The sequence below is a fragment of the Mesocricetus auratus genome, unplaced genomic scaffold, assembly GCF_017639785.1.
Source record: "Mesocricetus auratus isolate SY011 unplaced genomic scaffold, BCM_Maur_2.0 Super-Scaffold_100691, whole genome shotgun sequence".
Classification (NCBI taxonomy): Eukaryota; Metazoa; Chordata; class Mammalia; order Rodentia; family Cricetidae; genus Mesocricetus; species Mesocricetus auratus.
In genome coordinates this window covers 3,383,491-3,406,310 of record NW_024429267.1, presented here as the reverse complement: position 1 = coordinate 3,406,310, position 22,820 = coordinate 3,383,491, and the positions used below count along the sequence as shown (strand labels likewise).

Below are 22,820 nucleotides of genomic sequence, written 5' to 3'. Positions count from 1 at the left end.
GATGCAGAGACCCACAGCCAAACATTGGGCTGAGCTCAGGAAATCCTGCTGAAGAGAGGATTGTAAGAGCCAGAGGGGTCAAGGACATCACAAGAAAACCCACAAAATCATCTAACCTGAGCTCATAGCTCATAAAGACAGAACTGGCCAGGGAGCCTGCATGAGATTGACCTGGGCCCTTTGCATATATGTGATAGTAGAGTAGCTTGTTCTGATTGTGGGACTCCTAACAGTGGGAACAGGGGCTGTCTTTGACTCTTTTGTTGACTTTTGGGACCCTATGCCTCATATTGTGTTGCCTTGCCTACCCTTAATTCAAGGAAGGTGCTTAGCCTTACTGCAACTTGATATGCCATGTTTTGTTGATATCCATGGAAGGCCTGCCCCTTTCAGAATAGAAATGGAGGAGAGGATGGGGTGGAGCTAGGGGAGGTGTCAGGGAAAGGACTGGGAGGAGAGGAGGGAGGGAAAACTGCAGTCAGAATGTAAAATAAAAAAAAAAAAAAAAACAAAAGCCAAACGAGAACAATAATACTAGGCACAAACCCTGATAACAAAGCTGGGCAAGGCAACCCAGTAAGAGGAAAAGGGTCCCAAGAGCAGGTGAGAGAGTCAGAGACACCCCCTTTCCCATTGTTAGGGGTCCTACAAAAAACACCAAGCTAAAAACTGTAACATGCAGAGGACTTAGTGCAGACCATGCAGGCTCGGTGATTGCTGCTTCAATCTCTGAGAGCCCTTATGAGTCCTGATTAATTGATTCTGTGGGCCATGTGGTCCTGGATTTTTCAGCCCTCTGGCTTCTACTGTCCTTCCTTCTCTTCTTCTGTGGGGTTCCCCAAGCTCCAAGGGCATGGCATGATGGAGATCATAGCACTAAGTGCTTACATTAAAAAAAAAATGGAGAGATCTCATACTAGCAACTTAACAGCACACCTGAAAGCTCTAAAACAAAAAGAAGTAAGCACACCCAAGAGGAGAAGAGGGCAGAAAATAATCAAACTGAGGGTTGAAATCAATAAAATAGAAACAGAGAACAAAACAAAAAATCAATGAAACAAAGAGTTGGTTTTTTGAAAAAATCAACAAGATAAAGAAACCCTATCCAAACTAACTAAAACACGAGGAGAAAGAATATCCAAATTAGAAATGAAAATGAGGACATAACAACAGACACTTGGGAAATTCAAAGACTCATCAGGTCATACTTAAAAAAACGTGTACTCCACATAATTGGAAATCTAAAAGAAATGGGTAGTTTTCTTGGTATTTATTTTATATATTCAAATTGGTGTGCTGAGTGTGGTAATAGCTCATGTCTTTAATCCCACACTCTGGAGGTAGAAGCAGGCAAGATGTCTGTGAGTTTGAGGCCAGCCTGGTCTACATAGTGAGTTCTAGGCTAGCCAGAGCTACACAGTGAGGCTCATTATCAAAAAATAAATAAATAATAAAATAAGTAGATGTCTTAGGAGTTTCCATTGCTGCCATAAAGCACCATGACCAGAAAAGCAAGTTGTGGAGCAAAGGGTTTATTTGTTTTACACTTCAGCATTGCTATTCATCACTGAAGGAAGTCAGGACAGAACAGGCAGGATCCTGGAGGCAGAGGGTCAAGAAGGGGAGCTACTTACTGGCTTGTTTCCCATGGCTTTCTCAGCCCACCTTCTTATAGAACCGAGAACCACCATCCACCATGGGCTGGGCCCTCCCTCATTGATCACTAGATGAGAAAATGCCTTAGACAGCTAGATCTCATAAAGGCATTTCCTCAACTGAGGTTCCTTCCTCTAATGACTCTAGTATCAAATTGACACAAAGAACCACCCAGTATACTAGATAAATTCAAGTTGGTTCTGAAAAAGGATTTGACATGGAGTGTTGAGGCATCGGAAGATCTCACCAGAGAACTGCATTTTTATTGTAAGCACAAGCTACAACAGCTTACTTAGGCTTGCATATGAATTCAACAAAATTATGGTCATTTTTAAAGTAGAAATATTCCACCACTGTCCTTTAATTACTTTTTTTCTACTGAAGTGAGTGGACAGCCTAGGTCTGCATAAGAGTCAAAGCATGCTGTATCACACCCCCACCCCCAATTGGATGCAGGGATTTTCTGGCTTTGGGCCAACACGAGTATAAGTTTTTATCAGTAATTTAAATAGATTTTTGTACTAGATCTGAAAATGTTAGCTTTTTAATTGAAAACTTATCAATTATTTAAATCACTAGCAGCCCGAGGCTGTTAATTTTATGAGTGCTGTAATAATGGCATACCGTGGTTTTTGATACATGTGAGGCAGGGCCTGTCAAGTGGCAGTGAGGGCATGTCCTGGCAGTAGGTTGTGTGCTGTTAAATAATAGCCAGCAAACTAACTGAAGGCTGTTGTTTCACATCAGGACCATTTTGTGTAAGTTATTTAGAAGTTGTATTCTTTTCTCCATTCGATATATTTTTAAGAGATAATGAGAAGAAAACAAAGCTATAATAAATTGTCTTTTAAGAAAATGTAAAGTAATTTGGTCTCCAAGGAGATATTTAATGTATTGAGAGACTTCAGCAGCCAAGTGTTATTACAGCAGCATGGTGATAGCTCTCTGCATTTTGTTATGAGTTTGTGTTAATCAACAATCTGTTTTTATAGCGTAGTTTCTTGTAAGTTATACTGCTAGAATATTCCACTTCTGGGATCATGGCTTCTCCTCTGACACTATTGTATCTTTTTAATTCCTCCATAAAGTATTTTTTTAATTAGAATTTGAAATGCTTTATTAGAAAAACATACAACCTACATATTCTGAAAACTAAATACCTGATCATTACGAATTATTTAAAGGACCCTGTTAAATATTCCCTTAATGTAGTTTAAATTTTGTTATTTTCCCCTCTCATTTTTTAGAAAGATTGAAACCAGGCGCTGCTGTTCTCCTTTTGTATGGCTGTGTGGCGGTGCTGTGGGCCAGTTTGAAGGGTTCGTTGTCATGCTAACCTCTTCTTTTGGGTGGCCTTTCACTGAGGAACACCGTGCACCGTGCAGTTGTGAATGGATTCATACCGGTTTCTTCTAGGTCCTGTGTCTAGCAAAGGACTTTTCCAGGCTAGAGTCTCTTGTTCCTCCTAGACTTGTGCTATTAGAATAATCCCTTTATTTTGTCCCCCCCACACATTGTCAGAAGAGTACAGAATGGGTTTTACTGTAATGCCTCTCATTATAGCAGAGACCTTGTGCTTCCGTGGAGTGTAAGTATTCCCTTTGGTATACTTGACATTGTGTACCTTGTTAGACACTGGGTAACGTCAGGGAGAAGCACTCTTTGACCTTTGGAGCACCCTGTAAATTGGGCTATAATTATCTTTACCCTGGTCTGCATAACGTGGAGATTGCCTCTAAAATCGTGGTTAACTTGCGTAGAGCTGGAGGGCATCGCAGAGGTCTGGTGTGTGCCTTCGTTTCACAGGTGAACACCCAATCCATTGTCATCAGCTTCAGAAATGTGTTGGGGTTACAGGTCTGGACCAAGGAGGCCTGGACAGAGACTCCACTGTACCCCACCTCTTTCAAGTATGGTTTTTGTTCTTCAATAAGCAGTTGGTTAAAGCCTGCCTCTGTAGTGAACTGGGCACCTCAGCAAGCTGGTTCAGATCTTTCTGTGTCACCTGTTGTTAGGAACATTGTTTTTCTGGGTTCAGTTGCCTAATGGTAATGGTAAGAGAGTCATAGTCCCCATGCCTTTTTTTTATAGGTTTCTCAAGTATCAACTTCTTTAGTTTTGAGGTGGGTAATTTCTCCATTTTTATAATAGGATATTGGGACACAAACACCTGTGTGCCTTTCTTTAGGTCACAACTAGTAAACATTGCTGTGGCCCAAACTCACCTGTTCTGTGATTCACTCACTCACCCACACAGCTAGTTTCCAAGGCCACAGTGTACTGGGTGATACAGTGCTGGCTGAGCACCATGCTGGAGGTGGGCACAGTGAGTGCAATCTGAGCCTTCTCTTCCTCCCCAACACACACATACTTTTCTTCCGTGGGCCTGTTGAGACAGCAGCAGAGAGAAAATCATGGTGTGCCTATAGCACAAAGAGGGATGCTCTCTCAGCCTGGACTCTTAGGGGAGTGTCTGGACCCTACCCAGAGTGAAATGACAGACTCTAGATATCCCCTATGTGGAAGGATTTGGCAATAGGGTGGGAGGGTGGGAGGGAAGGGGAGTGCGGGAGGAGGGGAGGGAGAGGGAACTGGGATTGACATGTAAAACAAGCTATTTAAAATTAAAATAAAAATGATAAAAAAATAGATCAGGACAATGAAAACTGACCCTCACCAAACACAGTGACAAGTGATAGTGCTGAAGCATAGGGTACCCTGTGAATACAGAAGGGCACCTACTCCATCTTTGAGGTGGCTCCTAAATAAGTGTCATCCTGGTGGGGTAGACAAGGCCCACGGGGCTGGGAAGGGTGTTCTGGGCGGAGGAACACTGTATTTGAAGACTTGGAGGCAGAGACTGCCTGGGGAATTCAGAAGCCGCCTGTGATTCAGTTTGTATGGATAGCAGAGGAAGGGCTGTGTGATGGGCTGTGGAGAATTGTGATGGGCTGTGGAGAATGGAGGGCTGGAGCATGATGGGCCTTAGCTTGAAAGCATAGGGGACTGCTGTAGCCATGGCTTCTTTCTCTGGAGTGTGGCTTGCAGGACAGGAGTTCTGAAACACAGAAGTGAAGCAGTATGGAGTATTTCAGGTCAAAGACAAAGGTGGCTTCAGGGCTGTGAGAGCTTAGTAGATTTGGCAAGAGGTCAAGTGAATGAATTCATGTGACCAGTATGGAAGAGAGGTGGCCAGGATCAATTCAACACATCTGCTTTGGGTATCTGCAAATGACTTGGTAAGCCCATGAGGCATAAAACCAGCCTGGGGTCTGAGGGAGAGTGGAGAGGCAGGGGATTCAGTTTTGGTTGTAGCATTGGAGGATGATCCAGTCAACCAACTGGATATGTTCCAAATCTTTGGAGAGACAGGCTGGAAATAACGACTTGTGACTCAGCAGGCCTGATTAGTCTCCATGGCTCCTCTGGCGTTGGAAACCTGTGAAATGGTAGAAGGAGAATGCATAGTGAGAAGGGCAGGTTGCTCCAGAGCCACAGGGACCTCACCCATTTCGAGGGGGACACCACCAGGAACTAGAGTGAAGGTACCTGGGGCCAGGAGTGCTGGGTAGGACCATGTCTGAGCTGAGGTCCCCAACGGCTGTCAGTGCAGAGGCTTTGTGCCACTTCCTCTGCCAGGGAACAGGGCTAAACTCCCATCAGGGGAGCAATGAGTGAAGAAACCAGAGCTCTCTGCCAGCTCAGCAATCTACTCAATACAGTTTAATGTTTGAGGAATGAGACTCAACTACTTTGTAATTCTTAAATAGTGAGCATGTTTCATATTTTGAGCATGTGTGCTAGAATAAAACATTTTCTTCGTTCACTAATAACCTATGTTCATTGGTAAGCCACTTGTCTCATCTGTTAAACAGAGATGAATAGGGTAAAAGTATAGGAAATTAGAAAAATATATGAGATATGCAATGTTGAGCCTAACATGTGCAGGCATTTGGGGGAGCGAGGGTTATCACCCTCCTCTTAGAGAATCTAAGCTTTGTAATAGTAAACCATGTTATTTTGAACTCGGGTTGTTTTTTGAAATATGGTATATTTCCATGAAAAAAATTAATTATTGATTGAATTGTGCTGCTATAATTAGAATTGGGTTTGAGTTCATAACAGACAGGAACACTACTTGATAAACTTGCAAACAAACAAAGCCAAAGATTGTACTTGTTACTCCTTGTTGGAGATTAATTTTATTATAAGATAACTACACTAAACTCTGCCACATCCTTATTACAACTGTTTAAGGGTTTTAGAGAACATCTCAGAGAGTCTCTGAAACCAGTCTGAGCCTGGAACTGGAGATTCCATTAGCTATCGTAAAACTGATTAATCTTTTACCCCGTTAGCATATTGATTATTGCTGCAATTACTGCCTGTAATGGATTATGGGAAGGACAGCTGAAGCAAACACACTTTATAACTGCTGCCTGTGGGTTTAGTTTGGCACCTATCCTGTACTTTCTGTACATAATCTTTTATGTATTTTAAATGCTCTAAGGTAGAGAGTGTCAGGCTAAGTGTTGTTTCAGTGTTGGGAGATAGACTTTCTGGGTTTGCGTTTACAGAGTCTCTTCACTAAGTGTTGTTTCAGTGTTGGGAGATGGGCTTTCTGGGTTTGCGTTTACAGAGTCTCTTCACTAGCGCTATGGCCGCAGTTTAATTTGTGAGCCCACAGTCACCCTGCGTGATGAGGTGAACATCTTCACTCATTTGGAAGCTGTGATGCTGAGAAGGTTAGGTGACTTCCTGAGGCTGTGCACAGTAGTGATTGGTAGAATCAGGGTTCAATCTCATTTCAGTTGATACATACTTATCAAACACCTACTACATGTAGAGCATGTGTTGAAGTGATAAACATCAAGACATGGTTTTTCTGTTCAACTCATGTTAGCTATCTTGGTGTCTGAGGTATAGGCACTGTTACTACCTGATTTTAGTTTTGTTTTGATAAAGCTAGAGTCTTGCCTTTGCCATCACTAATGATTTTATAACTGTTTAGAATCAAATGGGAGAGAACAAAGGAAGACAATACTGCAAAGACACAGAGGACCAGACCTAATTCCAGCTTGCTGTGCAGTGGTTTAATTGTGGTCTTTGCTGTTTTCTTCAATGAGGCTTATAGCACTGCTCTGGCTGGACCCCATCTTACAACCCAGCAGAGTGAGACACAGCAGGACATGGCAGCATTGCCTCATTGGAGCCATGTGTCAGGAGACAGCCAGGGGTGAGGTTCTCAGGAATGAGCCTTCCAACTCGAGGGCCTTGCTCATTCACCTAGACAGTAGCAGGACAAGCAGCCTGGTGGCCTAGTGACCTGGTAGCAGTACTGTGTGCCAGTGTACCACACATGCCCCAGGTTTTATCCTTGCCTGGAGGGAGTGTTGCATATGTGGAGCCAGAGCTCAGGCTGGGTGGGGCCTTGTGACCTCTGGCCCTCTGCAGCCCTGCTGCCCGGAAGTCACTTGTGCTCAGTGTGCTCACACCATGGGTTTGGTTACTGCCCATCTCTGTGTGTGTGTCCAGCTCTGTCCTAGTATGTCAGCAGGAGAAAAGACACTTGGATTTGGGAGAGCCTAATTAAATGTTTGAGAAAGTCTCAATCAGCACAGTGTGTATCATTGCAATGGGATTCCATTAATCGTGATACCAAGAGCTGGGTATAGATTGCCTAGATTTTTCACAATGGTTACAAACATATATGTAGTTTTCCAGTTGATTTGGCACAGTGCTAAGATGAAAGGGAAACCCTTTATATTTATTTTGTGAGGTAAATAAATAAAGCTGGAAAACAGGTCAATTTCATGCATGCAAGGTTTTATAGTAGGGAAAAAGGCATTGCACCTGTTCTGACCCTTCACACTTGAGGTTATTTGTTTTCAAACTTGACCCCAAGCACCAGCTTCAGACAATTCTATAATTAGTTTGTTAGATAAAGCATAAGGATTTTCCCCCTGATTTCTAGGACCATGGCAAAATAGAAACCTACTGTACATAGCAGTTAATTAAAGAAAAGCATTAACTATAGGCACCACCATGGCCCTGTCTTGTATCAGTATAAAAAGGCAGGAATTGTTTTGACAGCCACTGATTGGAAAGTTGCTTGCAGCCTTCCAGAAGCACGGGTACATGCTGTGGATCAATAACCGGCAAATTTCCCATTAAAAAGAATACCTGAGCAATGTTCCAAATAGCCACTGGCATCTTAATTTTCCACGGAAACCTCAAATACTTGTGTGCCAAGGACAAGTCATTTTCGGACAATTTTTCCAGACTACTTGTTAACAGTTATTGCTGTCCCAAAAGGTTGACAGCCAACATGATTGATATTTCACTTACCTGTCTTCACCGTGTGAGTAATGGCGTGCACACTGTATTTCTGGGCTTTTCAGGAACAGTCTCGTGTTGCCTTCGTATATTCCAAAGTGATTTGCACGTATTTACACTGTGTCTGTTTAAGTTTTTAGGTCCATAGAAAGAGAGAATTGCCTTCCTTTACAGTTTGAAAGCCTTTGCAGGGGAGGCCATGCTCATTTCAGTCATTAGCAAACAGTCCCTCCTGGACCCCTCCCTCGTGTTCACCTTCACCTTTCTTGTTTGCAGTGCAGAAAGCCTTGGCTTCCTCCGCTTCCGATCCTCACAATGTTGTAGGAAAAAGACTGATTCTAAAATAACTTCATATAAAGCCAATAGAAAGACACAGGTTTTTAAAATTTATTTGTTTTTGTTTTATGTCCATTAGTGTGTTGTCAGGTCTCCTGGAAATGGAATTACAGACAGTTGTGAGCTACCACATGGGTGCTGGAAATCGAACCCGAGTCTTCTGGAAGAGCAGCCAGTGTTGTTAACCACAAAGCCATTTTTTCAGTCCCAAGATACAAGTTTTTGTCTTTTAGCATGTTAGTGAGCATGATAATCAATTTTCAGGAATTTCCTGAAAATGTGGTAATTAAGTGATATATGTATGTTTAAATATAAAAACAGCAAAGATGAGAGAGAGAGTTTTGCTTTTGATAGACCCTAAAATACAAAGTCAGGTTGGAGAGATGGCTCATTGGTTAAGAGCACTGACTGCTCTTCCAGGGAACTGAGATTTGATTCCCAGCACCACATGGTGGCTCACACCATCTGTAATTCCAGGCTTTTTTCCAGTCTCTGCAGACACTACTCATGCTAGTACTACACAGACATATATGCAGGCAAAACACTTGGACAAATAAAAAAATTTTTTAAACAATTTTGGGCCCATTCAGTGGTTTTCATTGTAGGCATTTTTCTTCATGAACATCATTTTCTTGTTTGTTCAGCTTAAAAGAGATATAAGAAGCCATCTCAAGTATAGGTGGACAGGTGGTCCAGGAAGTATTCCAGGAAAAGAGGATGGGACCTCAGTTCAGTCTTCTTAGTGCCTTGGGATTATTTTATGAAGGGCAGTGAGCTGTTGTCTTACTCAGGCTCTTGTATTTTGTGTGATCCATCTTAAATTATGCCTAAGGCTAAATTATGCATCAGAAGTAGATTTTCTAGAAGGGGACTATCTTTTTACGTAGGGATTCTGTTGTCCTTGGTTAAGTAATATGTTGTTTACTGGTTATCTGTGTGTTTTTATACATGTGCATGTTTGATTAACTGACATGTGAATTCAAGCCAAATATTGAGTCTATTCACTTTGCTTTACAAATTCAGAAGAAAAGGACGAGGAAATCTGAGTAATTTCTATCAAAATGCTTTTTGCGACATTTAAAATATGTATCATTTTAGAGTATAGTAAATACTAACATGGGGTTTTAGTTAATATTGTTAGTCTTAAAGGTAAATGGTGGTATGGATGATAACCCCATCCTGGACTTCCAAATCCTGAATATATCCACTGGAGTAATTTTGATGTGCAAATATAGGGAACATCTTCTCAAGGCTGATATGTGCATACCAGCCATTTACAAAAGTGCAATGAATTAAACAGCCCGTAAGAGTCTGTCCTAGTGTCCATGCATTACTGAGTAATTTCTTTCTATTATCTCTTTGCAGTATTATTCCACAGTAATGGAACAGCAAGTAAATGGCCAGCTAATAGAGCCACTGCAGATATTTCCAAGAGGTAATGTTGAACAAATTCTAATCAACGATGATTATTTCAGCAAACTGTTTCATCAACAGTTATGTTTTCCAAAGGTTTAAATGCACATAACATGATGTTTAGCTCTTAATTTGAAAAAAAAAAGAAAAACAAAAGAAGTATTCATTATCGTGGGGGATTAGCTGTATTATAGTTATAGCAGATAAAATATCTAATCTGCTAGAGTAAATTAAACTAACTAGATTGGTTTTTTGTTTTTGAAGTACATACTTACATTCGCTTAAAGAACTCTTTGGGAGTCCCCATGAATCAAAAACCAAGGCAAATGGATGGCTTTAACTCTGGGTTTATAAATTGTGGCTCATGATGGTGAAAGCTGCTAGTGTGGAAGCTCTGAGAAGTGGGGTTCTAGGACAGCACTCTGGACAGAAGTGGGGTTCTAGGACAGGGCTCTGGGCAGAGCTCAGTATTTGTCTAGGGGTAGGGGAAGCAGTTGATTAAGTCTCCAAATACATGAGTGGACGAGGGTGAGTCTCAGTGAGAATCCCTCTTTTGGGTTGGGTAGTACCAGCCTTGTATCATTATGCATTATGATTGTGCAATTGTGCAAAATTCCCTTAAAACTTGAATAATGCTGAAAAGAGTTATATAAACCAGTGTGTTTGACTGTTATTTTTGTCCCACTTGAAATCCATGTTTTCTAACTAATGGAACAGACCAGGAAATCCTCTAAGTAACTCTTCTAGAAATAGCTTAATTGAAATAATTAAAAGTTAAACTCACCTTCTTTAACTGTACAGATAATCATGGTATGAGTTTTCCAATTAAACATTCTAGACTTTCATTACCTGTAACTCAGAAGTTTGAATGGCTCAATTAACCAGTGGGCTCTATTTGCAGAGATGGTCTCCAAAGGCAGCTGGCTTGGCCAGCCAGGGAGGAGATACGGGTTCAAGTGCAGTATTCCTCCTTCGGCGTTTATGTGGGCAGAGGAACCAGGGAGCTTATTTTATTAGTAGTAAGAACTTAATGAAGGGCTAAGTGAGGGGATAAACTGCTTCTTAAGCTCAGTGGTCATCCAAAAGAAAAGTATGATTGATCAGACTCTGTGGTGCTTGACTGAACTGGCGAACGGAGGGAGACTGCCGTTTCTTTGTAGATGGCCTCTTACCACGACACAGATTATTTTCTGGTTTTCTCAGTGACTGTAGAATTGGGGCAAATTTAAAAAGTTATTTCCTCCAAAAGGAATAGTGTTTTACAGGCTGAAAATCTCTGTCAATTGCTCCTGAGCTCTTATGGCAAAGCCAGGTACAGAGCCCAGAGGATCTAGTTGCCATGCTGGAGAGCTTTTCTTTTCAATGAGCTATCTCCTCTCTCCCTGAGAAATCTTTTCGGTTTAGTTCCCTTTCCCTGTATGGGCAGCCTTGTGGGTGTTACTATTCCTAGCAGAGCCCCCTTGGTGGTGGCCTGCCCAGCAATTTTACAGTTGGGGTTACTGCTTCCATTGTATGGACTGTTGGGGCTCAGAGAGGTGAAGTAACTGGAGAGTTTAGTGTGCTCTGAGTGAGAAGTTGGTTTAGATCCCAGTTGGTTTCTGGGGAAAGGCATATAACTTCAGGCAGCAGTGAGGTGTGTGAGTGGAGTTTGGAGAACTTAGTGTAAAAGTAGAAGAGGTTGCTGTAAAGACAAAACTATGAGATGCTAGTGCGACCTTTGAGACTTAATGCACATTAAATGTAGTGTCACCAAGGCATGCTGAGAATTCCAAAATGTGACTTCATCCCCCTTTCTGGGGTTCTTGTCTGTGCTGTGATTTGGGTATTTTGCATTCTTTCTGTTGTCTTGCTTTTTGCTACCTCGCTGCAGATGCAGATGAGTTATATATTTAATCAGTTATATTTTGTCAGTTTGACGCAAGCTGGAAATTCCTGGGAAGAGGGAACCCCAATTGAAAAATTATCTCCGTCAGACTCGGATGTCTGTGGGCATTTCCTTGATTTCTAGTTAACGAAGGAGGACCTAGACCACTGTCTGCAGTGCCAGCCGTGGGAAGACTATCCTAGGTTATATAGAAAGGTGTCTGCAAACAAGTCACTTAGTAGCCCTTTATGACTTCTGCTTCAGTTCCTCCAGGTCTCTGCCTTGGCTTCTTCTGATGATGGGCTGTAACCAGTAAGCTAAATGTACTCTTTCTTCCCCAGGCTGCTTTTGGTCATGGTGTTACCAGAGCAGCAGAGGTGCACACCAGGACAACGTACAGTTAGAGTGTGGGCGTGGCAGGAGATTCGCTGGGCCTTCCTGGTCAGTCAGAGGCTCTCAAGCCCTATAGGGCCCGTGCCTAGGTTCCATGTTCAAAAGAATCTTTAGAGTGAGCAAGTCGGCAGGACAGGAGACAGTGATTTTACTCCAGTCACATTGTCTTCTCATTCCACGTGTCACTGTTGTCTTGAATAGTATTCCACTCTTAGTTCATGGCCAACTCCTCCCTGTGGCTCAGAGCTGTGTTAAATATTAATAAGTATGAAAATTGGCTAGCATTATAGTAACTGCCTTTTTAACTCCAGAATGTATGAGGTTGCTGGGGTTTTGAATGCAACATGGCTGTTTAGATTTCCAGTCACAGAGGTTTGAAGAGGCAGATGAGAAGCAAACATTGTTAAGGTTAGAAAAGACTGCTGGAGTCTCTCTTATTCCTTGGCTCACCACCCTTTTTCCTGCAGATGCAATAGTCTAAAGGAATACTGAGGGTCCCTTAAGGGCTGGGCACCAGATGTATATAGCTGTTGTTTTGTTCAAAGAGTGGAGTCTTAATGTATTAAGTATTTTATGCACTTAAAGAATAAAAACATTTACTCGTGTTGAGATATATCTTGGGGATAATATTTTGGCATAACCTGATAAATTCATTTTTAGAGTTACATTTACTTTATTTTATGTATGTTTGTGTACCTGAGTGTGTGCCTGACCTTGTGTGTATGGGAACCGGAGAAGGTTAAAAGAGATGCGTTGGATGCGTTAGAATGTCTGGGCTTAGAAATGAGCCACCATGTGGTTGCTGGGAATCGAACCTGGGTCATCTGGAAAGCAGCCTGTGCTCTTTATCTTTGAGCCATGTCTCCAGTCCTAATAACATAATACATTCAGATTTGCTTCAAGTCTACACCTTGTAATTACCATGCAGTCTTCTCAAGCAGCTCTATTTCTGTTGTCAGGAAGAGAAAAAGAATCAAATTCACCCTTCTCTAAACAATCAGTGAGAATCGACAGCCCCTTACCACTCTGTTGTAAGACACTATGGTATTTGAACAGACTCGGTCTATAACATGGCTAGAAAGCTTTGTGTTTTAAACCTGATGAAGGAGCATCTGCGGGTTAGAAATGTCTCACTTGTAGCCCAGGGTGGTGCTGGGAAATCCCTGTCATTTTCCCTGGCCCTACGTTATCTTCAGAGCTAAATGGGAGCAGATAACAAGAAATCTTATAAAATTGTATGTCTGTATTTTAGTAAATCTGATTGCTTATGGCTGCATAAAATTTGAATACACCCAGACTTGCATATTCCATCTTGGAGTTCATAGCAATCTTTTTGGCATTCAAGGACCCTTTCCCCCTTCAAAGCAACAAAGGCAGAGACCTGCTGTTTCTCACAGCCTTTGACTGCCTCGTGCAGTTCCGTGGAGTTAGGGAAGACTGCAGCCATCTGAACCACGGGGAGGAGTCTCATCATTTTAGCTTGGCTAACGTGGCTTTGGTGTTTTAAGCAGAAATTGGAATTCATATGAAGTGGTGTCAGAGAGTGCTGTGCATTTATAAACGCTCACTCCTGCAAGTTAAAAACCCGGTTCATAATTCCCACCTTGGGTCTTGGGGGCCACTTTTCAATCATTTCTCTCTGCTAATTTTGGTGTCACCCTCATTTCTTTTTAAACGATTCATTTTGAGCAAATTTGTAAATGGCCCTGATGTGTTCTACAATTTAGTCAATTACTGTTTCAGCCTGCAAGCCTCCTGGGGAACGGAACATACATGGCCTGAAGGTACGAATTTCAATAATTGTTTCAGTAAAGTTAGATGGATTTGTAATGCTGTGTTCCACTTATTGAAATGTCAAATAAAACTGCACTTTCTCAAGCTCTGACAAGCAATCTTTTTTCTCTTTTTTTGAGTGGTGGGGGTGGAAGGGCGACATCTGTATTTGCTTACGCTGTGTGTGTACTTGGAGCCAGGGCCTTTGGTGCTGTATTTTTCAATTATCTGGAACTGTTTTGTTGGTCAGTTTCTCCAGGATGTTCCTGGGGTCTGTTCTCCACAAAGATTCATTTGAGCATGAACATGGACTTCATTTTGGTGATTAATTAAGCACATAAGCATATTGCACACAGGGTGCCCTCCCTCTTCTCTCGACATATTTATGTTTGGAACACATATCTGGTTAATGCCTTCTCATTGTTCTGCATGTTTTAAAGTCTGGATTTCGGCTAAAGGCTTCACAGTTGAAAGAAAAAAGCTGGCTATTTTATTAGGCTCAAGTGTTTTATAATTAATTACTTGGACCTCATTTTCTAGTGAATGAGAAGCAGTTGTAGAGCTGGAAGTGGGTGGTATCCTGAGCTTTGCTACTAACCCCCAGACACAAGCTCAATGCACTTTCATGGGCATCTGCTTTTATATTGTTCTAGATAGTGAGCTGAGGTTTTCACCCTTGGTTTTTTCTTTCTTTCAGCACTGTTTAAGTATTTGAATAATGGCAGGCATGGGGGATTATGTAATATATGGATTGTACAGTTCTGTAACCTATATACTGAATACACTCCAACCATGGGTCTGTCTAGCAACAAGCTAATTAACCTTCATAGCAAGATGAGACACTGTGTGGTGAATTATAGGTTAATTAGAACTGTGTCCTCAGAACACAAGGCTGATCAAACTTTTCTCTTTACTTATAGGTGAATACGCGAGCTGGACCATCTCAACATACCAGCCCTGTAGTCTCAGATTCACTTCCAAGCAATAGGTGAGGACAGACAAGGGGAGTGTGCCCTGCTTCGATCCTCTCTCCAGGTGGGGGTGGGAAGAGGCTTGGTCAACACATGTCTGTTCTGTAAGGTAGAAAAGTATAGATGGCTGTAAAGAAAAGTGGACTAGCCAGATAGCCCTCGCTGCATATTGGCTGAAGAGAAAAAAGACTTAACACAGAAAACTAAATCAGAGGCAGGTGAGATGGCCAGTGGATAAAGCGCCTGCCAGGCAAGTATAAGGGCCTGAGTTTGGATCCCAGCCCCCATGTAAAATCCAGATGTGGCAGCAAACATCTGTGACTCCAGTTCTAGGGAGGTGGAGACTGAGGCAGCTCTCAGGAGCTCACTGACCAGCCACTCTATCTGAGTCCATGAGCTTCAGGATCCTCAGTAAGAGACCCTCTCACAAAGTACAAGGCTGGGAGCCACTGAAGAGGAAGATACCATGTATGAACTTCTGGCTTCCACAAATGTGCAAATATGTGTGCAGACCCACATAAGCACACACCTTCACCATACAGACACATGAATGGATGGATGGATGGATGGATGGATGGATGGATGAAGATACAAAAGGTGGCATCGACATGTTACACCGTTAACTTTGTTCTAGAATAGTTTTCCCTGAGTCAAATTGTATAGACTGTTCTGTGACTGTTTCAATCTTGGTACAGTTACAAGCTGTGTGATACCAGGTCTTTCTTGCTTGTCCATCTTTTGACAGTGTTATTATCTATCTGCTGGCATCTTCACCAGAGTCAGGGAAAGAGTCAGATGTTGACATTTAACTTGACCAGCAGTGCTGCTCATTAATGGCATCTCTGGTTGTCCAGGAGATTAAAGCTACTGTAACAGGAAGGTCATTTTTGTTAATTCATGCTAGCATCACCCCACGCTGGGACAGATCCTAAGCCTTTCAAAGTCTTTTCATAGGCCTGAGTTTAACCACACTATGGTAGTACTCAGGTCAAAGGGGTGACTTGGGATATTTTGTCCATGTGTCCAGTTAGTCTGCTAGTAAACAGCACATTGTTCACTGGAGGGGGTGGGGGGCTGCTGGAAGGTGGTTGCTCTGGATTGCAGAGTTACAATGGTGCCTGAAAAACTGACAGAACCAGAAAACCTTTCTCCATCCTGCGCTGAAGATTCCTGGCCTCGGGCCTTTAATAGTGTGTGCATAGCCTTTTATGGGCTGAGGTAGAGTTTAGGCTTCTGCTTTTCCTTCACTCCTGTCTGTCTTCCTTTACCCACGGTCTTGGGTCTTTGGCTGTAGGTTTCTGATATGACTCAGGCTTACCATTTGGCACAGGCTGTGGTAAGGGTTCCTTGTTGTCCACTCTCCTCATGGTGGGAACATCTATAGGAGTGCTTGCATCTTAATAATGGAAGCCACAGAGACCCTCTGCTCCTGTGATCCTGCCCTCTTCTTTATTTTCTTTTAAAAATTTAAACATTTTATTTTATATGTATGTTTGCTTGTATGGATGAATATGCAACATGTGTGCCCAGTGCCCACTGAGGCCAGAAGAGGTGGTTAGAGCCCCTGGAACTGGAATTACAGACGGGATGGTTGTGAGCCTTCACCTGGGCTCTGGGAACCAAACCTGGGTCCTCTGCAACAGCAGAAAGTACTCTTAAGTAGTAATCTATCTCTTTAACGTTTCTTTTTCTTTAATTGTTGAGAGTCTTGCGGTAGACCTCAAACGTGGTCTTGCCTCATCCCCCAAATGCTACCATTACTGATGTGTGCTGGCATGCCTTCTCCACAATCCCAGCTGACCTGAGAGCCCCCCCCCCCACTAGATCCCTTCCCAAAGCCGCTGCCCGGGTTGTTTTACTGTGGGCGTCAGTATCCACCCACTCACCTTCCGGCTGGGAACACGGGACTCTAGAAAGGGGTCTCCTTTAACAGTTGCTTCCATCTTAGAGTGCAGTTAGCTAGCTAGTCACCAGTATGTCATCTGCCTGGTCTTGCGGGACAGATGTTTGCTTCTCCACAGGGATCGTGGCTCTGTAGACACTGCTTTGCATTCCCTCTCTTCATACTGCCTGGACATGTGAGTCACGGTCCTACAGAGAGGAGGAGTGTGTGTAGAGGACTGCTTGTTCACAGATAGAACATTTCACTGCTACCGCTGATTCCAGAAAAGATGATGGGCACACAGGAATGGCAGGCACGTGAGCCCTAGGGAAGGACAAGGTTTTCCCCTGGTGTTTTAGATTACACTTTCATTACGGCATAAAAAGCCAGATGGATTTGAAAAGATTTCAAATCAGAGAAGCAGAGTTACTTCCAGCCTTCCACAGTCAGTGTAGCCACAGTGAGGATTAGCTGGGGTAAGAAACGGTCCTATCTCCCCGTGAAGTATTGTAAGACTCTTGGATCGGATGAAACGTCACCATCTGGCTATCTCATGACTTCATCCGGGCATCTTCACGTGGGGATATGGCAGCCTCCTAGAGAGTGGATACTGATTCCTATCATGGGAAGAATGGTAATTGAAAAAGTCCTACGGGTGTTTTTAATATGTTACTGTATACTGCCCATGTTCTGTGCCCCAGGTTGATAACTAATCAGCAGGTATTTCTTGAGTGCCTCTCATTCATTAGTTGCTGTCCTAAGACTGTGATGTGACAGGATGTTGGGAAGGAAGCAAATGCTTGCAGAGAGAAACACTAGACAGGGATATGTTTCTGTTTAAACTGAGTACTCAGAGCTGGCTTCTTGAGGAAAGTGATGGCTTCTAGACCTGATGCACAAGGAGGACCGAGTTATGTCACAATAAAGACATTTCAGATGGAGGGATGTGCCTGCGACAAGGCCCTGGTTGTACTGGGGCTGACTGGCTGGAGCCTGAGGAGAGGTACCTGGTTAGGTCAGGGTGTGGACAGTTGGGGGAGAGCAACAAAGTTGTGGGAGGCAAGGATGCAGACAGGAGTCAGGTCATGAGAGGTCTAGAAGGTCCAGGGAAGCTTACCTTTCCTTTCCTGGCTTGGAGAACCAGAGAGGGCTGTGGTAGCAGAGGGCAAGCCAGCCCAGCATTGGTAGATACTTTGCCTGTGGGAAGTAGGAGGAGGGAAAGCTCTAGCCTTACCCTGCTCTCCTTTGATGCTTGACTCCCGTTCTTTGCCAAATGGATACCCAGGCTCTTCCCAATATCTGGGCTAGGGATGTGCTTCCTGGGCCAAGGCTGCCCCTTTGTTTTCATTCAGATACGTTTTAAAGGAGCTTTTTCTTTTTGGGCTTGAATTTGGCGCCTCTCAGCACCTACTTGTGAAGATGGAGTTTTGCCTCCAGAACTCAGCTGTTCCCTCTTTCATGTGAGCTCTTCCTGCTGTCTTCTCTGCCACAGCACATCCTTCCAGCAGCCTCACCTTCCTAGGAGCTCTGCACCTGCCCACTGCAGCACCCCTGTGGGCTGCACGGATGCTCCGGGGAAACCCCACAGTCCCCTGTCAGTCTCCTCTATCTTAGCTGGGACAGCCTTGCTACTTGTATTAGTCAGCTCTTCTTCTCTAAAATGGAAGACCCAAGATAGTCCATTTGTTAAGATAAAAAGTTTACGTAACACACAATTTGGGTTATTGAAAGCCAAATGGCCTAGGACAGACCTTGGTGATGACTCCTTGTGACTGTCTCTCATTCAGAGTGACTGATACAGGGAACCAGAGAGTGAGAACTGGGTTCTGCAATCCCTTTTCAGGTCACTCCTCCAACTGGCATTAGCATCTCCCACTAGAATCTTTTCAAGGTCCACACCCTCAACATAGACACACCAAGGGTGGAGTCTCTGATACATGGACCCGTTGGGAATAAACCAGCTCCAAACCGGAACCCTAAGGCACAGTTCTGAGGCATCATTTCCTACTTCAGGATGAAGTGAGACTGCCACAGGTCTTGAGGGTTATTGTTTGCATCCGGGGCTCTGTGCATTTTAGCCTTGTGGGTTAGCACATGGTACCTCTCACTAGTGAGCCTGTGCATCTGTCTGTCTGTCTGCTGCTGTCTCTTCTTTTGTTCCTCACCTTCTCCTTCAATCTGGCTAGCCTTGACTGTCTCTGAGAACCAAACCATCTTCTGATGGCTGTTCTTACTTGATTACCACCCACCCACATGTGCCCTGTGTGGACTCCTGTGCCCCACCCACCCACCAGGCTATAGCAGGTGCCCTGTGGACTCCTATCAGCACCCTCCTGACAACAATAGCAGGCGCCCTGCATGAATGCCTGTGCCCCACTCCCACCCCTGCTTCTTTTGACTGTAGCAGTGAACACATCAGAACACGGTCATCTTGGTCTCCAGTAGCCGCAGTGCTCTGGGAGGGCGGTGACTACATGTACCCAATGCAAGCCCTGGTCTGAGGCGTGCCACCTGAGTCCTTGCTGGGACAAGTAAGAGGGTGGCTGTGTATGCTTATGTCCACTTTCACTTCTCCCTCAGATTGAGTTCTCCCAGCTTACTCTGTTTATGACATCAGTTCTTTAGTTTCTTTTTGCTATTTCTTTTTAGTTTTGGAGACAGCATCTCATACTATAGACCAGACACGCCTAGAACTCACCTTGCAGCCCACGTTGACCTTGAAGTCACAGCAGTCTTTCTTCCTCAGTCTTCTTAGTGCTGGGATTGTAGATAAGAACAACTGAGTCCAAGTCTACCTTAATAAAAACTGTTTGGGCATTGTACCTGCATGTATGTATATGCACCATGTGCATACAATGCCTGTGGAGCCCAGAAAAGGACGTCAGATACCCTGGAACTGGAGTTACAGGTGTTTATGGGCCTCTTTATGGATGCTGGGAATGGAACCCTGGTCCTAGACAAGAACCACCAGTGCTGTTTAACCCCTGAGCCATCTCTCCTGCCCCTAGCCCTGTGTTCTTATTCTTTTACTCTTTGGATATCTCAGTGTCTTTCCTCAGGTGTTACAGCCAGGTTACAATTGTGTGCAGTTAAATTTTAAAACATTTTAAAAGGGGTTTTGGTAACTCAAATTCTCATGAATAGAAATAAAGTGTTGAATAATCAGAATCCAAAACAAATTTACTGAAAGTTTTTTTCATGCTAAGACTTGAACCTAAGACCTTGCACATGCTAAACATATACTCTACCTCTGAGTGCTACTCCTCCCACGCTTTTTAAAGCTAGGCCAACACATATAGATATTGTCATGTAAATGGAATCAGTATTCCCTCTGTTACTTTCAAAATGTAAGTTGTTCTTTGGCAGAGGCGTATGACATTTTATTAGACTGAGCTCATCAACCCACATGGTCTTCCTAGGTCATAATTACTGAATTCAGGTCCCTCCACCAAGGCCTTTCTAAACAGCATGGCCTCCTCCTCCTGTAAAATTAGGGTAATTAAGCTCTCAGTCCATCCACTGCTAGGGTAAGATTGATGAAGCTATGGTAAGGAATAACATTTTGTTTCTTGGATGAAAGACATTTTGTAAATGCCATGAATCAAAGTATTATTTAAGTTTATGACATAATGGACTATCTGTGGAGAGAACACAGAGGAGCCTTTGTTTGGTTGTTTATGTCTTTACAATAACCAGAATTATCAAATTGAGAGTCATTTATGGGAATACAAAGATTTAAATATTTTTCAGACAAGTGTGTATCCATGTAAGTGATAATGTGAATTGGGACAAGATCCTTTTTTCTGTAAGTTAGGGATAATAACTACACATAAGGAAGTATAAAGTTCCTGAGGGCTCCCTGTGACAGTGACTGGCATTGCTTAGCACCCTGTTAGTGGAACTGCCATGACCATGTTGAACTGGTTTTGTGGCAATTGCTCACTTTTTGGTATGTACTGTAGCTTTTGTTCCAGTCTGTAAAATTCTTGACTATTCCCCCTAGACTGATTGGACTCTGGAGGATTCTAGAATCCTTAGGTGAAGGCATATATTAGACAGTTTTTAAAAAGTAGGAACTGAGGCCCAGTAGTCTGTGTTGGACTACAGCAGAATTTTCAGGAGTGTTTGGAGAGAATGATTATCAGGGCTCAGCTTGAGGTCTGAGGCCGTCTCCAGCTTTTTTATTAAAGGTGTCAGGTGGAGCCACTGTGGTCCTGATCCCGTTTGCTTCCTGCTGTATTTAGATCTATTTATGCCTTTCCATGTTACCACTACACCTGTCACGGAGTAAAACTGACCACCATTTCTTGAACATGTAACACCTGACTCTTCAGAGGCAAGGAGGGAATGGAGCATAATAGAATGAATTGAGGTCTGTGTTCTCAGATAGCTTCCAATGTCAGGCAAGAGTGTAGGAGAAGAAAGATCCACACTGGTAAAAGAGAGTTTGCCTGGCAAAGAGCATAGTCTGAGCAGTTGAGGATAGAGCTGGTCAGCTCTACATTCCAGAGAATAATAGTTGTGGAGGTGCTGTTTTTTAAAAAATTGATTTATTTTTTTTTGTGAGCAAGTGTTGTACGTGTGTGTGTGCGTGTGGTCTGTGCACCGTGTGCAGGCAGCGCCTGCAGAGGCCAGAAGCGGGTCTGGGTCACCCAGAACTGAAGTTTCAGACAGTTGTGACCCACTATGTGGGTGCTAGGAACCAAACCTGGGTACCTTGAAAGAGCAGCCAGTGCTCTTAACTGCTGAGCCATCTTTCTAGCCTGGCAGGTGCCATTTTACAGCCCTTGCTCCTTAGTGGGGTAACTATGTAGAGGGTTAACCAGTTAAAGACTTGAACTTCAGAGCTTCCTACAGCCATCCCTCTTTCTTAAGCGCTGTGACTAAATTTAGCTGCAGAAATGTTTACATGCCGTGTCATCTTCGGCTCCTGTAGCAAATGCCCGAGGCAATCAGCTGATGAAGAAGGTTTATTTTGGATCTGTATAGACGGTTTCAGTCTGTGAGTAGGTCCCACTCATTTCTGCCTGATGATGGGGCAGGGTTTCATGGTGGGACCATGTGGTGAAAGAAGTAGGTCACTTCCTAGTGAGCGAAGCAGAGAAAGGCAAAATGAAGGAGGTGGGTACCCCACAGTCTGTGCAGAGCATGCCCCCAACAAACTGAAACATGACACCAGGCCCCAGTGTTCAGAGTTAGTACTGAGGTCAGGGTCTGTGCGATCCACTTACTAGGTGGCAAATAGCCGCATAAGTTCAGAGGACATTTTAATAATCACTAAATAATCAAGGAAGCTGAGTTTCCTAGGAGGGCAAAGCAAAGGGAAGGCAGCCTGTGGTGTATAAGACAGTGCTGTCTGGTGACATTTCCTCTGCCTGGTTACCTATAATGCAGATATGCTGCTATTTATAGAAAGAGGAGAGGTAATGCGTCCCAGATCTCATAGCTCCTGACAGTGGCTACTGCATGCTTGTTTCCAGGAAGCCAAGTGAGTGATAACTGTTACCTGTAGTAAGAGACCAGAGTATAATCCATCTATAGTTTAGAGTTCTGTAATCTTGGATGCTGGAGAATATTCCCGGAGTGCACTTGTTCAGTGTTCTGTGTATCAGTTGTGAAGCCCCAAAGTCATCATGGAGGGGCTTTCGTCCCACTACATAGACCACTTCCTAAAAAAGGAGCATAGTTTATACCTCAAATAAAGACATATTTTAGTCAACATTAATTTATCATCATCATCATCATCATTATCATTAATTGTTAGACAAGTTCTCATATAGCCTAGACTGGCCTCAGACTCCTCATGTAGCTGAGGATGACCTTCAACTGCTGTTCCTCTTCTTGGGATTACAGGTGTGTGCAACACACTCTGTTTACCTGGTTTTGGGCATCAACCCCAGGGCCTGGTGCATGGGAGGCAAGTCGTGTGCCGCCCGAGCCACATCCTCAGCCCCTGGTCTGGAATTTGCAGTTGTGTTGAGAGTTATTGGTGACTTTGTCGCTGACAGTATCTTTTCTTTGCAGCTTGAAGAAGTCCTCGGCTGAACTGAGAAAGATACTGGCCAATGGCCAGGTAAGTATTGTAGCATGCTGAACATCAGAGTGTAGCCATTGTAAGTATTAGGCCATGAAGAAGGTGCACATTTCTTCTTGTCATAAATGAATGCCACAGCTTAATTTGATTGGCAGAACCATC

At 43.4% G+C, this 22,820-nt stretch overlaps 1 protein-coding gene across 6 annotated transcripts in view; it reads left to right on the top strand.

Moving 5' to 3' along the window:
* Map2k5 (mitogen-activated protein kinase kinase 5) overlaps positions 1 to 22,820 on the top strand; it is a 226,839-nt gene that overhangs the window by 22,644 nt on the left and 181,375 nt on the right. For all 6 annotated transcript variants that reach the window (XM_021230404.2, XM_013117467.3, XM_021230405.2 and 3 more), the window contains 4 exons: positions 9,694 to 9,763; positions 13,742 to 13,782; positions 14,692 to 14,759; positions 22,649 to 22,697. In XM_021230404.2, the coding sequence (XP_021086063.1) occupies positions 9,694 to 9,763; positions 13,742 to 13,782; positions 14,692 to 14,759; positions 22,649 to 22,697 (228 nt within the window). The remainder of the gene's footprint in view (positions 1 to 9,693; positions 9,764 to 13,741; positions 13,783 to 14,691; positions 14,760 to 22,648; positions 22,698 to 22,820) is intronic.